The sequence below is a fragment of the Sparus aurata genome, chromosome 16, assembly GCF_900880675.1.
Source record: "Sparus aurata chromosome 16, fSpaAur1.1, whole genome shotgun sequence".
NCBI classification, from domain to species: domain Eukaryota; kingdom Metazoa; phylum Chordata; class Actinopteri; order Spariformes; family Sparidae; genus Sparus; species Sparus aurata.
The window spans coordinates 2454175-2475340 of NC_044202.1; the positions used below are offsets into that span (position 1 = coordinate 2454175).

General features: G+C 45.2%; 1 protein-coding gene across 2 annotated transcripts in view; it reads left to right on the forward strand.

The window, feature by feature from the left end:
* The window catches only part of LOC115566148 (protein jagged-2-like), a 51029-nt gene extending 31606 nt beyond the window's left edge, over positions 1–19423 (forward strand). Inside the window, exons 6-26 of one of the 2 annotated variants that reach the window (XM_030391875.1) lie at positions 226–356; positions 910–1029; positions 1145–1258; positions 2260–2373; positions 3817–3930; positions 4505–4551; positions 5189–5362; positions 5461–5611; positions 5815–5979; positions 6421–6534; positions 7315–7428; positions 7862–7975; positions 8122–8238; positions 8426–8453; positions 11440–11525; positions 12175–12288; positions 12492–12607; positions 12699–12962; positions 13701–13832; positions 16111–16270; positions 16359–19423. In XM_030391875.1, the coding sequence (XP_030247735.1) occupies positions 226–356; positions 910–1029; positions 1145–1258; positions 2260–2373; positions 3817–3930; positions 4505–4551; positions 5189–5362; positions 5461–5611; positions 5815–5979; positions 6421–6534; positions 7315–7428; positions 7862–7975; positions 8122–8238; positions 8426–8453; positions 11440–11525; positions 12175–12288; positions 12492–12607; positions 12699–12962; positions 13701–13832; positions 16111–16270; positions 16359–16870 (3001 nt within the window). In that variant the 3' untranslated portion in view covers positions 16871–19423. The remainder of the gene's footprint in view (positions 1–225; positions 357–909; positions 1030–1144; positions 1259–2259; positions 2374–3816; positions 3931–4504; positions 4552–5188; positions 5363–5460; positions 5612–5814; positions 5980–6420; positions 6535–7314; positions 7429–7861; positions 7976–8121; positions 8239–8425; positions 8454–11439; positions 11526–12174; positions 12289–12491; positions 12608–12698; positions 12963–13700; positions 13833–16110; positions 16271–16358) is intronic. The other variant, XM_030391876.1, reaches the window with a different exon arrangement.
* Positions 19424–21166: the final 1743 nt, after the last annotated feature.

A 21166-nucleotide genomic window follows, 5' to 3' on the forward strand; every position in this document is an offset into this window, starting at 1 on the left:
TTTAGTTTTGCCTTTGAGGGGGAAGATTCCTGTTCCTATCTTTAGTCGGGGGATTTCAGATCACATCATGAAGGGAGAGAAGGAAGTGGAGAAGGGTGAAAGATAAAGAGGGGAAAGAAGAAGTGAAATAGGAAAGAAGGAATGAAGGAGAGTTTCAAAGAAATGTGGGAAAAGAAGGAAGTAAGTATAAGAACTAACACTCCTCCTCTCCGCTGTGTGTGGCAGGTGTAACTACGGCTGGCAGGGTCCGCTCTGTGACGAGTGCCTGCCGTATCCCGGCTGTGTTCACGGGACCTGCAGCGAGCCCTGGCAGTGCACCTGTGAGAAGAACTGGGGAGGTCTGCTCTGCGACAAAGGTCAGAGGAACTAACTTATGTTTGTATCTCTTATTCTGCTGCACATGACAAAATAAAGCAACTAAAGATCTACAAAATTTGACTTTTGGATGTCTAGAAATAGACAGTCAAAGGCTAACAGACACACTGCTGTCGTAAATACAGAATATATACATAAAAGTCTTACTTAAAGCCAGATTAGAAAGCTTTGTCTTGAGTTTATTTTTCAGTCTCTGCTGCGAAACATTCAAGCATTATTGTGAAGTGCTTTAGATTTCCACTCTCCGGGCTGAAATCACCGGTATCGTCATTTAAAGCTTGACTGTGTTGCACCACAAAAGTCCCATGAGGTCATAGTGTGATTGGTCAAGATGCAGGAAAACTGAAGTAGACATTACATTTTCGGGAAAATGTGTTCTTACATTGTCCTCCTGCGAACCCACAATCAAAAATAAAGCCTGTAACGACTAGTTATCGTGTGTGTCTGCTGTATTTTCGACAACATGTGTAAGCTGTGCTTCACATGGACACACTCAGAGTGCTGCGGGTCACATCGGTGTGTTGTGTTGTGCAGATCTGAACTACTGTGGCACCAACAAGCCCTGCAAGAACGGAGGGACGTGCATGAACACGGAGCCGGACGAGTACAACTGCGCCTGTCCAGACGGATACTCCGGCAAGAACTGTGAGATCGGTGAGTTTCTGAATGCAACACAGACGAGAGTCCAGCGCAAATGTTTTCAGGATTTAGATAAAAGGGAAGGAACCTTTATCTTTAATCCTACTTTTTGCCTCTGTTTTCTCTCTAGCTGAACACGCCTGTGTTTCCAACCCTTGTGCCAACGGAGGGACGTGCCACGAAGTCCCATCAGGCTTCGAGTGTCACTGTCCGGCGGGCTGGTCCGGGCCGACCTGTGCTAAAGGTGACAGCTAACATTCATAGCTTAAAGGGATATTCCGGTGTAAATTTAATCCATGGTCTAAATCACCGTGAAACTGTGTTAGACTCCCTCTTGAGAGATCAAGTTAGCAGACCGCTCATTTACGGAGTTTTATCAACCTCAGAAACGACCGCACGACAACAATACACTGCAGTAAATGGATCCAAATATAAACCGCCACCAAAAAGCCACAAATAATGCTCAGAACAGCACCAAACTTCAGCAACAGTACAAATAGGGTCTCAGCACATAGTCCGGGGCATCTAACCTCCGCTAGCTTAGCTGGATTTCTACTGAAAAGCTGACTAAATTTACCACTCTTCTGCAGCAGCTTCCTGTTGACGGGAAGTCCCGACGAGTCGATTACCGAGTGCAGTAGAGTTCCGCGGCTCATGGATGAAAATGTATGATTATGACTCCATGGAAAAGCAATCAAAGTTCATATGTGTCTTACCTGCCAGTTTATAACAGTTATTATCGAGAGCGGACAGGGAAAATAACGGAATTGAGCATTTCTAACCGCACTCGGTAATCGTTGCGTCGGGACTTCCCCGACCCGGAAGCTGATGGAGGAGAGTTGAAATCTGTTTTTAGCTTCACAATAGAAATCCAGCTAAGCTAGCGGAGGTTAGATGCCCCGGACTATGTGCTGAGACCCTATTTGTACTGTTGCTGAAGTTTGGTGCTGTTCTGAGCATTATTTGTGGCTTTTTGGTGGCGGTTTATATTTGGATCCATTTACTGCAGTGTATTGTTGTTGTGCGGTCGTTTCTGAGGTTGATAAAACTCCGTAAATTAGCGGTCTGCTAACTTGATCTCTCGAGAGGGAGTCTAACACAGTTTCATGGTGATTTAGACCATGGATTAAACTTACACCGGAATATCCCTTTAACATGTCGAGCTGAAGGAGGACCAGAAGAAGCAGCTGAATGGAAGCACCAGTCGTAGCTAACGTCATGAGGTTTCTCTGGTTTGCATTTCAGACACGGATGAATGTGCCTCCAGCCCGTGTGCTCAGGGTGGAACCTGCATCGACATGGAGAACGGCTTCGAGTGCCTCTGCCCTCCGCAGTGGACGGGCAAGACCTGCCAGATAGGTACATCCACCGAACGATGCCTTCAGGCTCTGTTGTGTATCTGATGTTAAATATAACAGATGAGATGTGTGGACCCGTGTTTTTTAAACCCTCGCTGCATGCTGGATGATATTTTGCTGTGGTGGAGCCGGTGTGTTTCCGTGTGTGTCGCCCTGCGTACGAAACCATCCCAGGAATCTCATTGGCCCGCAGAGTTACGGCTTACGCGGCGGTCTGTTTATCCTGCCGCGTCGTTTAACTCGTAGTGTTACTGCGGGAGGGCCACTAATTTCTACTGAGTGCGTGTTTGTGTGTGTTTGTGTATAACGGAGAACGCTCGCTGGGTATCATCTGCAACTCGAGCCAGGTGACTTGAGTAAAGCTAAAAATAACCTCCCGCCTGGCAACTGCTAGCCTTGGGACCAAATATACTCTGCCGGGGGGTTATCTTTGGCTCCAGACTGGGCGTAACCGGCGAGTATGTTCACTACGGTGAGGCGGCGCCCCGGCATAGCAGAGCCCTCACCACCTTCGCCTTCAGCCAGGAAACACTTCATAACCTGTAAACATGCCCGGGGAGGGTTATGGATTCTGTTATTCTCAGATCGCTTCCCCTTTCCGGGAGCTGGGTGGTACCTGGAGAGGGCGAGGTGAAGAGGAGGGGCGGTCGGGGAGGTTGGGTTTTTGGGAAGGGGCTGGCAGTGTTTGGTTTCAGCAGGCCAACAGGTGCCGCTTACCTCCTGGGAGTAGTATTAATGCACTGTGTCGGTTTATAGTGAGCGAAGCGGCGCGACAGGGGCGGCGATGGCTGCCTCTGAAACTGACCACTTGGAATGCTGCAGGTTGGCCTTCGGGGAATGCAATAGAGAGACATTAACCCCGAGGGAGGGGCCGAGGATAAAGCAGGGCGGCGATGGAAAGCTGTGGAAGAAATAAAACCCCGTCAGACATAAACTCCAGCCTGTAAATGTTCTGGCAATTAACCATGTTTGAAAAAGACCCGAGTCGTTTGCACATAAAAGTCATTACAGTTTTTACTACGTGGTACCGAGTAACCAAACTGAGTCACATTACCCAAAGCGCTTCACCACACGCTGCAGTTAAACTCGCAATGGACAAGTTTATGGTGGATTATTTACCTCAGAAAAGCCGAGTAAAGTCAACTAATGAATATAAGTTGTACAAGATAAAAAGTTATCCGTCTACTTGGTAATTTTGAGGAAATTAGGTTTCCTCTGTATTTGTCTGTCGGCCACTGGACACTAAAGCTGATGATGAGTCATTGGAAACCGATCACCTGTGGACATAAACATGTGGATAAACACAGCAACACCACAGACGTCTGAAGGGAGATGTAGTTTCTTACTGTGCTGTACGTGAAGCTACGCTTGGTGATGGGGCTTCGGAGCGACTCTTCAGCTCTCTCATTCATCCTCTCTTTGTCTCTCGTCTCCATTTTTGCAGACGTTAATGAGTGTGCGGAGAAGCCGTGCAACAATGCTTATTCTTGCAAAAACTTGATTGGTGGATATCACTGTGCCTGCTTTCGTGGATGGGTGGGCCAGAACTGTGACATCAGTTAGTATCAATCCAGCTAATCATTAGCCTTTAGCCTCTTTCCACCTACCTGTAGCACTGTCAGACCCTCAAGTCCTCTTTGTTGGCCAGCTTCTGTTCCACGAGCCTTTTTTTATCTGTCTCTCTGAAAACAAGTTCCTGGTAGAGTAAGATTTGAATACTGCAGTTCATACGACATTATTTATCTACAATATGAGCAGAAAACACCAGACACAAGCAATGAAAGGCTCGTGGTCCAGAGGCTGGCTCGCTGAGGGGTCCAAACTTCAGCTCTCTTCTTCCTCCTGACTCTCATATGGATGTTTGTTCCTGCCACACCTCGACCTTAATTTTCCTAATCTGCAACACTAAAACTGACTTTCTCCGACTTGTCTTCTGGACAAAATCTTAATCCTGCAGTTTGGTTTCATTGCATCCTCTTTACAGCACGTCCGAATTCTGCATCTAACATTTCATCTAGGCATGAGTCACTTCCCTTCGGTTGCATCTTCCACTTTCCTGTAGCAGCTGCATGTTCCACTTCCTGATTCGTCAGACTCAGATCTGATGTTGTCTCTGTTTGTTTTCTCCTCAGATGTGAACAGTTGCCATGGTCAGTGTCAGAACGGAGGCACCTGCAAGGTAAATGTGACGGATTTATAGCTTTGAGAAACACTGAGGTCTTTGTTGAAATTATTTTTTAGTACAATATGACGTAGTGACAGCGTTGGATCAAAGCACCTGTCAGAACATAAAATGAAACGCTCAAGAGTAATGTTGTTATGAAACGCTGGTTACCAGCTTGTTGGTAATGCCTGGAGGGGATTTTTCTTTCTCTAATATTAGTTCTGTCAGTAAGATTTTAAGAAAACGTTTTTCAAATAACTGAGCCAGAAAAATGAACTTCAGATTCTTCTGTTGCTTTCATATGGAAACATTAAATCAGTTGTAGTGTTGTATGACTGTGAGCCTTCTCGGCCTGTTGGTTGAACTTCAGTTGCGACTACATGACGTTGTCATCGCTCCTCATATCTCTGAATATCTGCCCAGCTCAGTGTTGATGTTCTGAAACTCAACATTGTCGATAAAAGGCCTTTGAAAAATATCCCTGCACTGAAGTGGAGGCATGTTTTGGGGATTTGCGTGTGCTGTTAAGTGCTCGAACAAAACCAGGAAGTTTTATCGTATTTTCTCTGGAAGGTAATCAGGAAGCTCTGCCACTTTGATCATCATGAAATACCCGAGCAGACTTTTTGATAACTTCTGGTTTTTGTTCCAGGAGGTGGCCCGAGGCTACCAGTGTGTTTGCCAGGCGGGATTCGTGGGTCGGCACTGTGATGTTCCGAGGAACCGCTGTGCCAGCAGTCCATGTCGGAACGGCGGCCGCTGCCACGCTCTGCTGGACGGCTTCATGTGTGAATGCCCGCAGGGATTCGCTGGTACAACCTGTGAGGTGAGGACCGGATCCAGCTGGAAGATAAACTGTAAAAACTGTCGTGTGATTGCTTGTTGGTGAGAACACGCCTCTACCTCCCTGTTTTCCATCCTCAGGTGCAGAATGACCCGTGCAGCCCGAACCCCTGTCACAATAAGGCCCAGTGCCACAGCGTGATGGGAGATTTCTACTGCAGCTGTCCAGACGATTATGAAGGCAAAACCTGTTCGGAGCTGAAGGACCACTGCAAGACCAACCGGTGTCAAGGTAACACAGCACCTGGAGAGACATTTAAACTAATTCTACAACAAGGAACCTTTGTTTTAGTTTCTTCTGGTAAACGTTGGTTCAGTATCATCAGTCTTTCCTCAGCAAAATGACTTCTGCAACTCAGACTTCCAACTTTTTCCATCCGTACCGTCTGCCATGCTGATCATCTCCCCTCTCTTCCTCACTTCTGTCACCCCAAGTGATTGACAGCTGCACCGTTGCCGTGGCAACCAATGACACCCAAAAGCGGGTGTGGCACATCTCGTCCAATGTGTGCGGCCCCCACGGCCGTTGCATCAGCCTGCCCGCCGGGAACTTCAGCTGCTCCTGCGAGCCGGGATTCACTGGCACCTACTGCCACGAGAGTGAGTCATTATTAGACACACAACACACAGACTATATTTATCATCACTTACCCTCAGTGGGAACCACATGATTCTTACGGTAATTCAGACTCCTGTTTCTCTAATCGTCACTCTCTTAGTTTAGATTACAGTGCAGGGGAAAAAAAAAAACAGGACAAAAAGGAAATCCGGTGGAAAACATCCGCAGTGAAATGTCTTCTTTCACGTCCGATTAGTTTGTGGGTTTTGGTTTTTGTTCTCTCACAGGATGCTTCTAGAAATCAAACAAGCTCACTGATTTTCTTTCATTCTCAGTATTTGATAGGAGCAGAGAGCGTCAGCCGTAACAAAAAACTGAGCAAACGTTTGAAATGAAAACCTTTTTTTGTGGTAAACGTTTGAAATTCTTTGCATTTTGTAAAGGGAATAACAAACAATTAAACGTCTCCTCCCTTCCTGCAGACATTAATGACTGTGCGTCATCGCCCTGTAAGAACGGAGGCACTTGCATCGACGGCATCAACTCCTTCCAGTGTTTCTGCCCAAACGGCTGGGAGGGCAGTCTGTGTGATGTTGGTAAGTATGAGTGTGATAATGATTGTGTGGGTGTGGGTGTCTGAAAGACCTGGAGGGGTTTTTTTAGGGGGTCGATGTGAGCAACAGCACAAGTTTACAAGTTTAGGGAACAGCCTTAATAAGTCATGCTGCCTGTGAGTCACACATCCTACGGCAACAAAGGAGTGATCAGCAGTCTGAGAATCTTTAGAAGACAAAACAATGGAGGATTTGTTTTGGCAATCAAAGCGAGCGGAAAAATGTGGCAACTTAGCCAGCTGACTGATTCTAAATCTGTTCTGTGAGCAGCATATGCCAACAAATACTGTACAGTTTGTGTTGTCTGTGTGCACGTTTGCAGACGACACGATTGCTTATATTACATAATTACTAAAAGTCATGCAAAAGCAGAAAAAATGAATTAGTTGAATACATATCAACCACTTTTTAATAGACTTTACACTAATATGTCCATACACTTGTGATCTATATGTGACATTTAATATATTTGGTTTATAAGAATATTTAAAATACCAGGACAGAACGCAGCGTCTGACCGATGGATCACAGTTTGAAGACAGGAAATAACACATTTTTCTCGCTGGGTTTGGCACCGAGCACCTGCAGGATGAGTCAGTCGCTAAGCCCACCAGCTCTAATGCTAAATTAACTTAAGTCAGCTAGCTGTAGTTAGCTGTTAGCTTACTTTATAACCAGGGCAAACTCCCTAAACCACCTCAGTACGTATCCCCTGTCATCAAACTGATAACCGCGTGGACTTATTGTTGGATTTTCTTCCAGATGTGAACGAGTGCAACAGAAACCCGTGTCAGAACGGAGGCCAGTGCGTCGACCTGCTGAACGACTTCTACTGCAACTGTGTCGACAACTGGAAGGGAAAGACCTGCCACTCCAGTAAGATAACATGCATCTGTGTCAGAAGACTGTACAGAAAAAAGTCAGGAACTTTCCGTGTGTCCAGCCACATGACTGGTCATAAGATGAATTGCAAAAAACAAAAAAATTATCATTCAATTTCATGTTAATAGAACCAAAAAGATTATTTTGAGCTGAAACTTGAAGTAGAGCTCCTGCAGCTCGTATAAAGAGCACCATTGTGTTCAGTCTCCATGTTCTGCTACATGTCAGGTCTTATATTCTTTGACTACCTCTTAATCTTCTTTCTGAGGCGTGATGCCTTCACTGGCTGCTGTGCAGGCTTGTTTCACCCTCTGACGGCGTCTCTGAACTGAGCTTTGGAGCTGAATTAATCGCTACTGAACCCTGGCACCGAGACAAGCGTTTGAAAGAAATCTGTTTGCCTCTGTTTTTTTTTTCCCCTGTTCAGGTGAGAGCCAGTGCGACTCCTCTACCTGCAGTAATGGAGGGACGTGTTACGACCACGGAGACTCCTTTCTGTGCAGCTGCCCCTCTGGCTGGGGTGGCAGCACCTGCAACACAGGTCAGGCGCTCGCTGCACTCTCATTAAACTGGCTCTGGATCAGTTGTGTCACAATAAAACTTGATGTGATCAGAGGCTGAGGAGCAGCTCTCACTCAGTGGGCAGCGTAAACACCTTCATTTAAAGGATTTTTTTGTGTTTTATAGCCAAGAACAGCACATGTGACTCGGGTCCGTGCGAGAACGGAGGGACGTGTGTCGGAGGAGGGGACGCCTTCACCTGCATCTGCAAGGACGGCTGGGAGGGACCCACCTGTGCACAGAGTACGTCACTGTCAGCGCTTATGTCATGTTCAGGTCATAAAGGATGATAGAGACGGGAAAGAGTGTGTGAGCGTTACACAGTAGCCATTAAAGTTGGGTTTGATCACTTTGAATTAAGGACTTATCTGACACGACGAGGATTAAAATTTGAAAGTGACTCATTCTTTCCTTCATTTCACTCTTGCAGATGTCGATGACTGCAATCCACATCCCTGGTAAGACTTCTTTTCATTGTCATGCTGAAAATGTTTCAAATGTTTTGCTGCTATTGGTTGATTGATTTCCTGGCTGTGGAGAAAGTCCAGCGCTGGTTCAGACAAACGGTTGTTGAAGGCTGTAGCCGTTTTTGCGGTCAGGTCCACGGTTTTAGACAGAAGGCGGTAAATTGTGGGTCTGTTCTGGTTCGCCAATTTGACGCCTCGGAGGGTACACTTGTTTTCCAAGTGAGATGGGCGGAGGTGTCGATGACGTGCACGATTGGGGAGTTTTAAAACCGTTTTAAAATCCATCACTTCATCCGCGGACGTCAAGATGAGCAACTGGACAGCCGCTGAGATCCAGGAGAAGCTAGCGTCTCCTCGCTCTCTGTAGCTGTCTTCGCTGTCTGCTTGTTGTTGTAGCGGCAAGCTACTAACGGTCGCTACTTTCAAATTAAAAGCCCCCGCTAAGAACCCAGTTCTAAACTCCAATGGGGTGCAATGTAAAGCTCTTATTTTGAAGACAAATTCGACTAGCTTCTCTTCACGCCAAACTTCGTGCTTCACGTCACGTCACATGTTTACGCCTCCCTCACTGGCGGCTTTTGGAAAAGAAGGAATATTACACCTCCGTTTTAGAAAGACATGGCAGCACACTGCAGCCTTTAACTTGCTGCAAATGTGCCATCTTTTCTATCTTAAAGGGGCTTCTGTGATTGGCAGTTTGGCAGGGCTGCAGTTTTACTGATTGGATCGTTTGTCTGTGATCGTTTCAGTTGAACCTCTTGTTGCCCGTCGGCCCGACACGCAGATCTTCACCTCTTTCTCTGTTTTTCTTTGCACTTGCACACAGTTTTTTGTTTTTTTAATCGCCTGTTCTGCTGTTGAATATGACTTAATTTTCTCTGACATCCAATTATTAGTTCAACTTGACTTCACTTGATCTGGGGAATTAATTCGACTCAGGTGGTCTGGACTGCAGCCCTGAATTCTAGCGACTCTTTTTCAGCACCTAGCGCGGCAACTTTGATCCTCACCTCCACTGGAGGAAGTCCAACCACCTCAGGTGCTTTGTTTCTACTCGGGAAAATGAAACAGAGCGTTTCACAATGACTCTCACTTTCCTCTGATCACCCAAATCTGATTTTATGATCTGGATTTTCTGATTAAAGCGGTGGAAGTTGAGGTGTGAGTGGGTTAGACTGAGTTCTGACTGTATGTGTGTTTGTGTGGGTGAGAGTATCTGAATCATCGTCTTCTTGTGTGCAAACCTCTTTTCCATGAGTTTTTTATTTTTTGTCTTGGTTTTGGACTCTTCATCGGACACCACAAGACATCTAAAGGCGTTAACTTAAGTTTGAGGAAGTTGTGAAGCGTTTTTTGTCTACTTTTTGGGCATTTTATCAACAGAATTGGTAAGAAAAATACCCAAGTAAAGAGAAATCTCAGACTCCTGACAGCTTCTCTGGATCAGAGACGCCATCGCGGACAAAAGCCTCCCTCTTCCTCCCCCATTCTCTCCTCCTCACCTTCCTCTACAATGACTGACAGGTGGATTAGTGGTGGTTTTGGTCTTGGAGGGGAGAGGGGGGCCGGAGTGTGTGAAGAGACGCCCCCTCTCACCATTCACAGGCCTGGACCTGGGGGTAGCTGTGAGAAGTGGAGGTGTTAGGGGGGTCGGGCTGCTCAGTATGTGGTCAGCAGGGATTTACATATGAAGTCTGGACATTGATCAGGGATCAGCTTCAGCCTGCTGACACTCAGAGTCTCTGGAAACTCTGTGGGGGGAAAAAAGTCTGAGAGTTTGTCTGCAGCTCTGCAGAAAGTTTGGGCTCGCTGGCGATTAACGGAGAACAGGAAACAACCAAAACGTCGACTTAAAGGCTTAAAAACACTGTTTTAATGCAACAGTTCATTCAGTTATTTTGCTTCCATGACATTTTATAAGAAAATGTTTGAAATACACATTTGGGTGGAAAAATATGCAGATGTGCACATATTTAATTAGATGCACTTATGTAGACTTAACTCTCCAGTTGTTTCCCTGTGTGATCTCGGGTTCGTTCAGATCTCATTAACAGCCTGATCGAACATTTATCTCCCAAAAAATGGCGGCAGTTGACTTGTTTTAAGGTTTCTGACTCATTTGTTCAGATTGACGTGTTGTTAAAAAGAGTAAAATCATTTTTCACATCTAGAAATGTGTGTTTCAACTGTTTAATGCCTCATTTTCATGTTTGAACGTACAAGTTCAGACCGTTAAAACACAGTTGTCTTAATATAAACCCGGGGAAGTTTCATGTTGACATCAGTGCTTGTAATTGTGATCCTGTTCACCTGTAGTGAGTCAGGACTCAGTCAGGACCTGCTGCGGTCAGATAGCAGTGAAATGAAGAAGCTGTTCTTTTTTTTTTTTGATCTCATATATTTGAAATTCTCTGAAAACGTTGTGAAATTAGATCTCAGTCATCGAGAAACAGGAAGTTCTGTTGATTCATTTGTGATGTCGGATGTTCACGGGGAAATACCGATTGCACTGCAGTCGGCTGAGTGTCTTCATCGTGCGGTTAAAGGTTTTTTTAATTTCCACTGAATTTCTGCAGGACTTTGGCTTAAAGGAGCAGTTCACTCAATCTCAGGGCTTCGAGGGACTTGGCCTTGGTTGTTATCTTCCGTCTTAAAACAAGTATTCATCTCCTTCAGTTGTTCAGGAGAAAGCTGTCTGGATGTGAAGCTCCAGAAATGTTTTGTCTTCTATGAAACTTCATCTGACTTTTCACCGGCGTGGTCAAGAGATGATGACTGGACTTTCATTTTAGGGTGAACTGATCCTTTAAGGAATGCAGTAAATTAGCGACTCCTTTCTGAACTTTAAATTCAGCTGTCAGGATCAAATGTATCAACGAAGAGAAAGATTTCCAGTGAAAGGATTTAGCGTTTCTCCTCGAGAAAGACGTTTTAAGAAACTCTTCATGTGCATCTTTCTGTTTTTTCCTTTCTGCAGCTACAACGGCGGCATCTGCGTCGACGGCGTGAACTGGTTTCGCTGCGAGTGCGCCTCTGGATTCGCCGGACCGGACTGCCGCATCAGTGAGTCCCTGGGAACCGGAGGGGGCGTGTGGAGGGGTCAGGTGGGCGGGGGGTCAGAGGTGAAAGGCCGCGGCGGGGGAGCGTGAGCCGATTGTTTCAGGGCGACAGATTAGGAAGCCTTTTAGGAAGACGGTCTTAACCTCTCCCCTCTGCGCTGAGCCGAGGTCAGCGCCGAGGTGCGTCAGACGGGTCAGTGCTCTCTCCCGCGGCCTTCTGGGAGAAATCTCTTCAGAAAAGCCTTTTCAGGAGCAGAGTGTTATCCAATTGAAGCGTTTCGAACCGAGCTCCTATAGAACGATTGTCTGGATTCCATCAGTCATTGAAGATACTTGAATATAACATTCAGATCGCTCAGAGCTCAGAGGTCTCTCAGCTGAAGTTAAGCTTCAGAAAGACTCGAAGGAGGAACCAACACAAAGCAACTACGACTTAGACTGTGAAATGTATAAATTAAGATGGATAAAACAGATTGTTCTGCTACTGAAAAGATGCAGCGGCTCTTTTTTATCACTTAAGACTTTAGGTAAGAGGCACAAGAAGAAGTCTGGAGCATTTTACTTATTATGAGGGATAGAAACACATTTTCTGATGTTGCTGCTCATCTCTTCTGCTTGTTAATAATTTTCTGTGTGTTTAACTTTTCTTTCAGACATCGATGAGTGTCAGTCGTCTCCTTGTGCCGAAGGTTCGACCTGCATGGACGAAATCAACGGCTACCGCTGCGTTTGTCCTCCGGGACACGCCGGGCCTCGCTGCCAAGAGTGTGAGTGCCCTTTAAAAATACAATTTCTGTGTCAATATTTAGGCAATTCAAATGTGTAGACAACAAAATAATATGCTGATATGGGAGCTTGATGTGAACGTAGAACCAGGACTGAGTTTTGGCGGATTTCCTGCAGGAAGTAAACGCTCAGATTGACACCTGACCTGCGTCTTTTTCTTCTCCACCTCTCTTATTCTCTCCAGTCATCGGACTCGGGAAGTCGTGTCGTCACGCCGGCTTACAGTTTCCTCACGGCAGCCGGTGGGAGGAGGAGTGTAACGCCTGCCAGTGTGTCAACGGATACGTCCGCTGCTCCAAGGTCAGCCTCGCAGGAAAAACTGTGACTTTACCAAAAATGTTTTCGTCGTAATTAAAACCCAGTTAATCGCCGACTCCTCTTCCTCCTCCAGGTGAGGTGCGGTCGTCGGCCCTGCCTCCTCCCCAAAGCTCTGCCTCCTCCTGCGGACACGAACCCTCCGGCCTGCCCCGGAGGTCACGAGTGTGTGGAGCATCAGTTCCTCACCTGCTTCTCGCCGCCCTGCCACCGGTGGGGTGTGTGTTCCACGCCCGACCCCCCGACGCCCCTGCACACCCAGTGTGAGCCCAACAGTGGTTACCTTGACAACAGCTGCGCTCGCATCACGCTCATCTTCAAGAAAGACAAAGTGCCGCAGGTGAGTGACGTTCACAGTGTGTGAGTGGTGTTCTTCTTTGTTTTTAACATATTCAACATGAGTCTGTAGTATAATAGTCCATTTAAGAGTAACTAAGTAACTAAACTTCAGATTTTCTCTGTTTTTTATTACTGTACCTAGAATATTTTTAGGTTTTTGACTGTTTTTCAGACGAAACAACAAATTTAGAGAACGAATTTCGGACGGAAGGGTTTTCACTTTTTTATTTATATGTTCACTTAGACTTTCTTGCGTTTTGAAACACTGCTGCCACTTTGCCCTTGAGCAAGGCACCTCACAAACATCCTGTGTAAACTTTTCAGTGCTCACGTAAAACATGTACGGTTGTGCGTTTTTAATTCCTTCTTCTTCTTGGGTAATAAAAAAGTGATTTCAGTCTGTGAACTTTAAAGTGTGGTTGGTTCTGTCCTGAAGCTCCGGTCGTCTCTGCGTCAGTCCAGATGGTATTTTAGTTGTTTACTAGCGTCTCATTAAACCTTAACTGGCCCCCTGCGGCAGCTCTGACTAAACTTTTGTGAATGGAAGCGAATCTATTCCTCTGACACAGATACAGATCTGAGATCTGAGCCACCGAGTCCCCCGCTGGGCCGGGCCGCTCCGATTGGCTGCATCTGCAGCAGACTGAGGAGGAATTAGAAGCTGATTGTTCCTCGCCAGCAGTGCCGATACTAATCTGTCCTGTCGGTGTGTGTGTGTGTGTGTGTGTGTGTGTCACAGGGCACCACTGTAGAGAACATCTGCTCCGAGCTGAGGTACCTCCCCGTGACTCAGACGCTGGCCGAGGAGCGAGCGCTGCTCATCCTCTGCGACCTGTCCTACTCCAACAGTGACGCCGTGGAGGTCGCCATGGTGATTATAACACCCAAACACACACACACACACACACACATACCTGTCCACACACACACTCCATGGTGGGAGAATGGGGCTGTCTTTGGATCCATGTTGGGTTGGTAAAGCGTCCCGAGCAGCAACAAAGAAGATACGAGACACTAACACGCCTTCTCTCCGTCTGTTTACGTCATGTTTTACATCTTTGTCTCGTCTCGCTGCGTCTGAAATCAGTCTTGTGATGTTGGGAAATGACGCCAAATAACAAATAATCCACAATTTCAAACTAAAGTAATGAGCCTGTTTTTAAAATGTGAGGAGGAGAAAGTTCAGATGTTTGGGAAGGAAAGTCAAAGAGAAGTACAAAGATACATGAAACATTTACTGAAGTTGAGTTTGTATCGTTCCCTCGTACGCCACAGAAGCTAGCAGCTAACGGTTTTATCACATACAGCAGCAGCAGAAGAAGAGGTGCAGGTGTTTCAGGTGAACACGAGCTAACACACACCTCCAGATTTAGACGCCGCTGCCTTCTCTCCCTCTCACCTCGCTCTCCCGCTTTTCTTCTCTCCCCCTTTTTTTAAAATCACAGAATCGTTTCCAGAGGAATCCGGTTAAAATGTGAACCGTTTCTCCCCGTTGAGCTTAAAAAAAGAAAAAGAAAAAAGAAACGAGGGAGAGAAAAGAGAAGAAGAAGAGGGGGAGGTCGTTTGAAGCTTTTAAACACATCTGGATGAGATTTACGCTTTTCTGTCGGAGCACCTTGCTGATCTTTGTCTCTGCTCTCCCTTTTCTTCTTCTTCTTCTCATACTTTCTGTAATGTCTCTCTTTCTCTTTACTATCTTTTCCTCCTCTCTCTTTTACTTTCTGCCTCCTCTCTTCCCTGATTCTTTCTCTCCCGGCCACCCATACTCGGGGGAATCAGTCACTTCGGGGCTCTAAGCTCTTAATGGAGGGGATTAGCTCCTGCTCCTCTGATGTTCTCAGGCCTGTTTAGAGCGACAGATACAGGAAAAGGAGTGGCGAACCTGACATCCACCCAAACCCCACAACAAGGCTTTCATGCAGAATAAAAAAAAAAAACCCTCACTCCCACTCGCTGACGGTGAAATGTCAGCGCTCGTTTCCAAGTGAGTTTGATATCTTTGTACCGTCAGCGCCGCCGCTCCTCGATGCGTCCCGATGTGTCCGTGATATCATGATTATTTCCCTCAGCCTGCGCTCCTCAGGGTGGATTCGGAGCCTTGTGTCGCTGTGATGTGGTCTGTCAATCACCTCGGGGGCGGGGTTAGAGGTGTGTGAATGAGCTGCTGGTTTCCTGAGGAGAAGAAAAGAGGAGTGTTTGTCCCCGGCCGAGCAGGGAGCACAGCTGGCCTGTTCTCCATTGTTTGTCCTAATTGAACTGCACAGCACACAGCTAATCCCCCTCCGTCCCCCCGCTCTCACCCTCAGCACCTTATTAGGCAATTAACTCCACCCTCTGTGGTCTCAGCGGGGGGGTCCGCAGCCTGCCAGATGTTAGGCTGGGAATCTCTTTTATTCTGACGGATGAATGTGTGTTTTTTCTTTTCTCTCTCTCTCTCTCTTTTTGTTGTCCTGCGTCGCCTCGAGCGAAAAACTCTGACCATTTGGCAAATGGGGATTTTTCTTTCTCTCTACTGTCCCGGCTGAATCTGTGCCGTCAGCTTCTTCACTTAGTCATGAGCTTTTGTGTTTTTCAGCCATTGTCTGCAAGTCGGCTTCACATTCTTCTTCATTTTGACATTATTGCAGAGGTGTTTAAGGGAGCATTCGGGTTCCACAATCAATCTCGTGTTAATTGTTGTTTAATTGTAAAGTAAAAAATCTTTATCACACTTTCCCAGATACCACAAATCAGTCCAACAACCCCAAACTCCCCAACAAAGCAGCAAATTCTCACATCTAAGAAGCAAATGTTTGACATGTACCCTTAAAAAATACAACAAACATTCAATGTATTGTCAAAATGTTTGCCGACTAATTGTCCTCCGATCTACTAATCAATTCATTGACTCATTCTGGTCATGGCGGCTGTGTTTTCTTTGTCTTCTGGGATTTTTGATGAATGTTCCTTTATGGAAGCTCAACAAAGACAAAGAACAACAACAAAAAAATGAAAAGTCGTCTTTGAAAGTAGATTTTATAACTGCAACAATCAGTCTCGTATAAAAATTGGAAAATGGTTTAAAAAGTACGATTCAGTATATTTAACACAAAAGATTTGAAGAGGCCGTGAAACAAATCAGCTGATTCCTCTCTGTGTCTCTGTCTCAGTCCTTCGAGCAGGACGGACGGTCGAAGGACAGCGATCGAGGACAGATCCAGAAGGCGGCCAGCGCCATCATCGGCTCGCTGTCCAAACGCCACAACAGCACCGTCATGCTGGCCGTGGTGGAGGTCAAAGTGGAGACGCAGGTGGAGTCGCAGCCTGTCGGTAAGACGATAAGATGCTTTATTCGTCAACCAAATGAATCTAATAGCTGTCAGAGACGATAGCTGACCTCCTCCTCTCCCTCCTGCAGGTTACCTGGTCCCGGTGCTGTGCGTCGTCTTCAGCGTCCTCTGGATCTTCTGCATCGTCGTCTGCGTGTGGTGGACCCGCAAGAGGAAGAAAGAGCGCGAGAGAGCGACCCGATCCGAGGAAACGACGGTCAACAACCAGCTGGAGCCGCTGCGGAGCAACGCCCTCAAAGACAACCGCGACAAAGACATTCAGTACGAATGCAAGAAACTGATGGGCCCCTCGGACAGGACGGGCGACGGGGCCGAGGGCGAGGAGGAAGGGGAGCAGGAGGGGGAGCAGGAGGACGACGAGGAGAGGGCGGTGGGCATGGCGGAGAAGTGTCCGCCGCAGAAGTGCCCCATAGCCGGGGCGCAGGACAGGGGGATGATGGGTAAGGGAGGGGTCATCTGCACGTCGCGCAGCGGTCCGGTCAAGGCGCCGCACCGGACGGCGTACAGCCCCAAAGACAACCGGTGTAAAAACCTGAACGCCGCCAAGCTCAGCGAGGACGTTAAAGACCACTATGTATGAACACGAGAGGAGGAAGAAACAAACTGCGATGTCTTCAAACGTCACTGACTTTTTAAAAAAAAAAAGCACCAAAAGTGAAGATTACAGATGCTTTAATTTTCTATTGTTTGTGTTTGTCACACTTTATTTAACTTCCTCTCGGCCGGCAGCACCGACGCTCATTTACCAAAAACCAACACACACAAAAAAAATGCAGAAAAACAAAACAAACGAAAAAAAAAATGAATGGAAAATAAACATCACAGCTTCTGGATTTCTGGATTTCAACTTTTTATCGTCACGATTTTGGAATCAAGAAGAATTTTTCTTTTCTCCTCTCCTGATTTTATTTTTCTGTTTACAGACTTTTGCTTTTCTCCTCGTCAGAACTAACGCTTACCTTTTTGTTTTTGTTTTTGGACCTCGGAGATCTCACTGAACGTCATCGGCTGGCAGCTGTTAACAATGTTTCTACTGTTTGGTGCATTCGGTTCCTGTCTGCCTTAGCCCAAACCTGCGGGCCTTTTCTACTCTGTCTTCATATCATGTTTCTTTTTATAAAACAAGAAAAAACATTTAAAAAAAAAAAAAGATTTTATATACATTTAAGCCCTTGAACGTTGGCACAGAGAATCCACTGTATGATACCTGGCATGAGCGTTTTTTTGTTTACATTCATAAACATCTTTTTTTCCATTTTGTGTTGAGGCTTAAAGGTTCTTACGTATATATCCCTTTCAAAATAATGGTCACTGCTTCCTGCGAATCTACACGATGATTTTTCAGTATTTTTTTTGCTTTGGTAGAAAAGTGCCTTCAGCCCGGATTCTTTCTCCTTTTCTCTCCTCCTGTAGAGTTTATGCAGAATTTAAATACATATAAAGGGAAAGATGTCCTGATAACAACTCTTCATACCACAGTAAAGGTTATTTTCTTTGGCTGTACATTTGTAAATATGAAAAAAATGGCTGTGTATATTTGAATTTAGTAACTTAAGTGATGCTTTGTATCATAGTTATTCTAAAGAATAAGTTTTTGTGGTTGTTGTTTTTTTTTTTAATGATGTCATTCCGTTTATTAGTGTCTGTTGACACTCTGACAGATGTTTTATACAGATGTTTCGGACTGTGTCCAGGGTCCCGCTGAATCGCGAGCATCGGTTTAAACAGAAAACAGATCGTGATGTTTGTGTTCATGTGTTCTGGTTGTTTGTTACAGCTGTTCAGAGGTTGAGAGCTGTTTGTTTGGCCTGTCACTCGTCGTGAGAGGCTGTTTGGATCCGAGCGGTGCCGACTGAGAGCTCGGTAATCACTGCTGCAACTACAGGAACCTCCTGTGTCGCGGTCCTGTTCATTTCAGTTTTGTTTGTATTCGAGGGACTTTTGATTCTGAGGGCCGTCTGCAAGATTCACCTTTCTAACAACAAGTCCTGCAGTGGTCACCCTTCCGACACCATTTCATTTTTATTCATTTCAGTCCCGGATCGATCGTCCTCGTGTGCTCATTATGTTTGACGAGCCCTTCTACACTAATTCAAATAATGTGGGACAAGCCTTTAAAAAGCAGGTGAAATGTCACTGCTTTCAATGTTTGTTTTAGTACGCCTGCTTCTGAAATATGATTTAACTCAGTCCACTAAAAGATGTTCTGCTTTCTCCACGTTTCACGCTGCTGTTTCAAATCCTGCGATTCATTTCTACTTTTGACTCCGACGGCTTTGCCAAAGATCAACACTTCATTGGTTTTTATACTCCAATAAATGTTACATTTTCCTTTATCCTGGCTGATTTTTGATGGTTCGACAAGTTCAAATAAAATTCACCCAAAAATACCTTCAGACCTTCAGTGATTCAACAATAAATACCAAAAGATAGCAGTTCAATTTGTTGCAAAGTTCAGTTTCTCAGATATGTCCAGAGTAAACCCTCTTCCCCAACAAATCAATAAAGGATCTCTGAGAAAAGAAAATACACCCAACATCTCCGCCACCAGTCAGTTAATTGGGACTCCAAATGGCACAAAATAAAGTACATCCATGCTGCATCCCAAACGATCGCTGGTTCATCTGATTTCATTGGATGAGCTTGTATCCTGAATTGTTTCCCCTGTTTAGCCCCGCCTCTCCTCGTGTGTCTATTCTGGTCTAATGAAGGGAACAAGTTGTAATGTTGTTGATGTTGTCGTGGTTGTCGTCCAGTGTTTGTAAAGAGTCTGTTTCTGCACTAAGAACACACAGGAGAAGAGAAACATTGAGCGTTACCTCCACAGCGGTAGTGAAAGACAAAAAAAAAAAAAGAGAGAGAGTCAGATATTGTCACTATTTGTGGATGAACATTATGTTTTCAATATTTTATGTTATTGTTTAAAAATGCTGATGCAAATCATGTAAAACCCAAATTCATATTCTGTCAGTAAACTTTACACGGTGTGAGTCCCACAGGAGGGGCTGAATGTGCAGAACATTGTAATTATTTTGTACAAAATTTGGTAAAAGTCTTGGTTTGTTAGTGGAATTTTTTTTTTTTGTTTGTTCTTAGAACAATCCTATTATTTATTAAAGTATTTTATACCAAAGTTTGCTTTGTTTTGTCTTTTTTATGTGAAGATATTGGACGTTTTTATTGGTTGTTGCTAATGAAGCCTCGAGCTTTTAGTAGAGCGTCATCAGCGTAACGTTTGACCAGCAGCAGAGCCGAAACTAACACCGAACTGACTTTCTCCCGGAATCTGTTTATTCCAATTTTAATCTTTAATATTAAAACTTCATAAACGTGAATGACAATAAACTTAATGAATATTATTTATTGGAAAAATATTCTTAATGTGCTATATAAAAGTGCACTTTTGTCCCCAAACAGTCCAGAGTGTTCAGTGATGTGTCTTTTGATTTTTGTTTATTTTTGTGATTAATCCATCCAAACATTATTCTGTTTTGGTTTAAAGTATCTCATTTGGTCGCCACACTCATGGATGGAGACGATCTGACTTTGCAGCTCTTATAATTAGTTTTGGAAAGGCAACCAAAGCGATTGAGATTTAATGAGTAGTCCATCAAACTTAAAATAATCAACTTTTCTACATTTGTTAAGCTACGATTTAACACCTGCTGTTTTTGACGAAGACGTCTGATCAAGAGTCAGTTGCTTCATCAAAACTGTACAACTGTCTTCTGTAACAAGTGTTTGAATAAAGAATAAAATAAATCATTATTTTACACGTTCTGTTTTCTCCTGGTAGCCAATCAGCCACCTTCCTGCCTCCCGCCTCATTTAGCGCCGTGCCAATGAGGTGAGTCCTCCCGCGTGCCTCCATCTGCCCCTTTAATGACACTGTGGGAAATGATTAACATTAGCCGGCTCTGCATGAAAGCCTCTCCAGCAGCTGTGCTGGATATCCATAATGCTTGGTGGGACGTTATGTGCCGTGCTGTGTGTTCATTAACCCGGCAGTTGTTTTGGGAAGAATGGGAAACGTGTCTGGAATCCTGGATGGTGCAGCGGCGGCGGCGGCGGTGGCGGCTCGGGTCACATGCGCGTTCGACGGATGTTCGCTGACCTACTTGAAGAGAAGAACAATGAAGGAGAAGGAGAGGTGATGGTCGTTGTAGAGGGAGGAAGGGTCCGGTGGTGGCGTTAGGATCAGATGTCATCGTACAATGAAACATGTAAGATGATCCCAAATTCCTACAGAAGCTGGTTACAGTGAAGGCTGCAGGTCCACAGGTTCACTTCCATTGTCCAAAGTGCATTCAGTCGCTGTTCAATGACGTCTGCTGATCTTTATCATCACACAAAGTTTACATTTACATTTGCTTTCTGATCATACGATGGAAATGAAGTCCAGAGCAGCTTCTGGATGGACTGTGTGATGAGATGTTTGTGTTTTTTAGGTCAAAAATGAACCTTTAAGCTCAAGTTTTAAGCCAACATGAATGAGAAGTCCTTCCACTGTTATTCCAGCGGAGGAGACGATCGTAGTCTTTCAAGATCTGCTAGCAAACAAGTGTATGTGTGTACAATATAAATATTACGTTTGTCATCCAATTACGTAGGTGGTGCAGTTGCAAAAAAATGTGTTTAGTGAACGACATCCTCTGTCCTCAGACCCTCGATTCAAATGAAAGAAAGACTTTCAAGATGGAAAAAGAAGAAAAAACCTGTGAAAAGATGTGAAAAACCTGAGGAAGAGCCACAGAGGAGGGATCCCTTTTCCAGGACGGACAGATATGAAACATCACACGTACAGAAAATCACAGTTTTAAAATTTCATTGACAGTGTGGATCCAGGAGGAGGACTGAGCAGGCCGAGGCATCACCA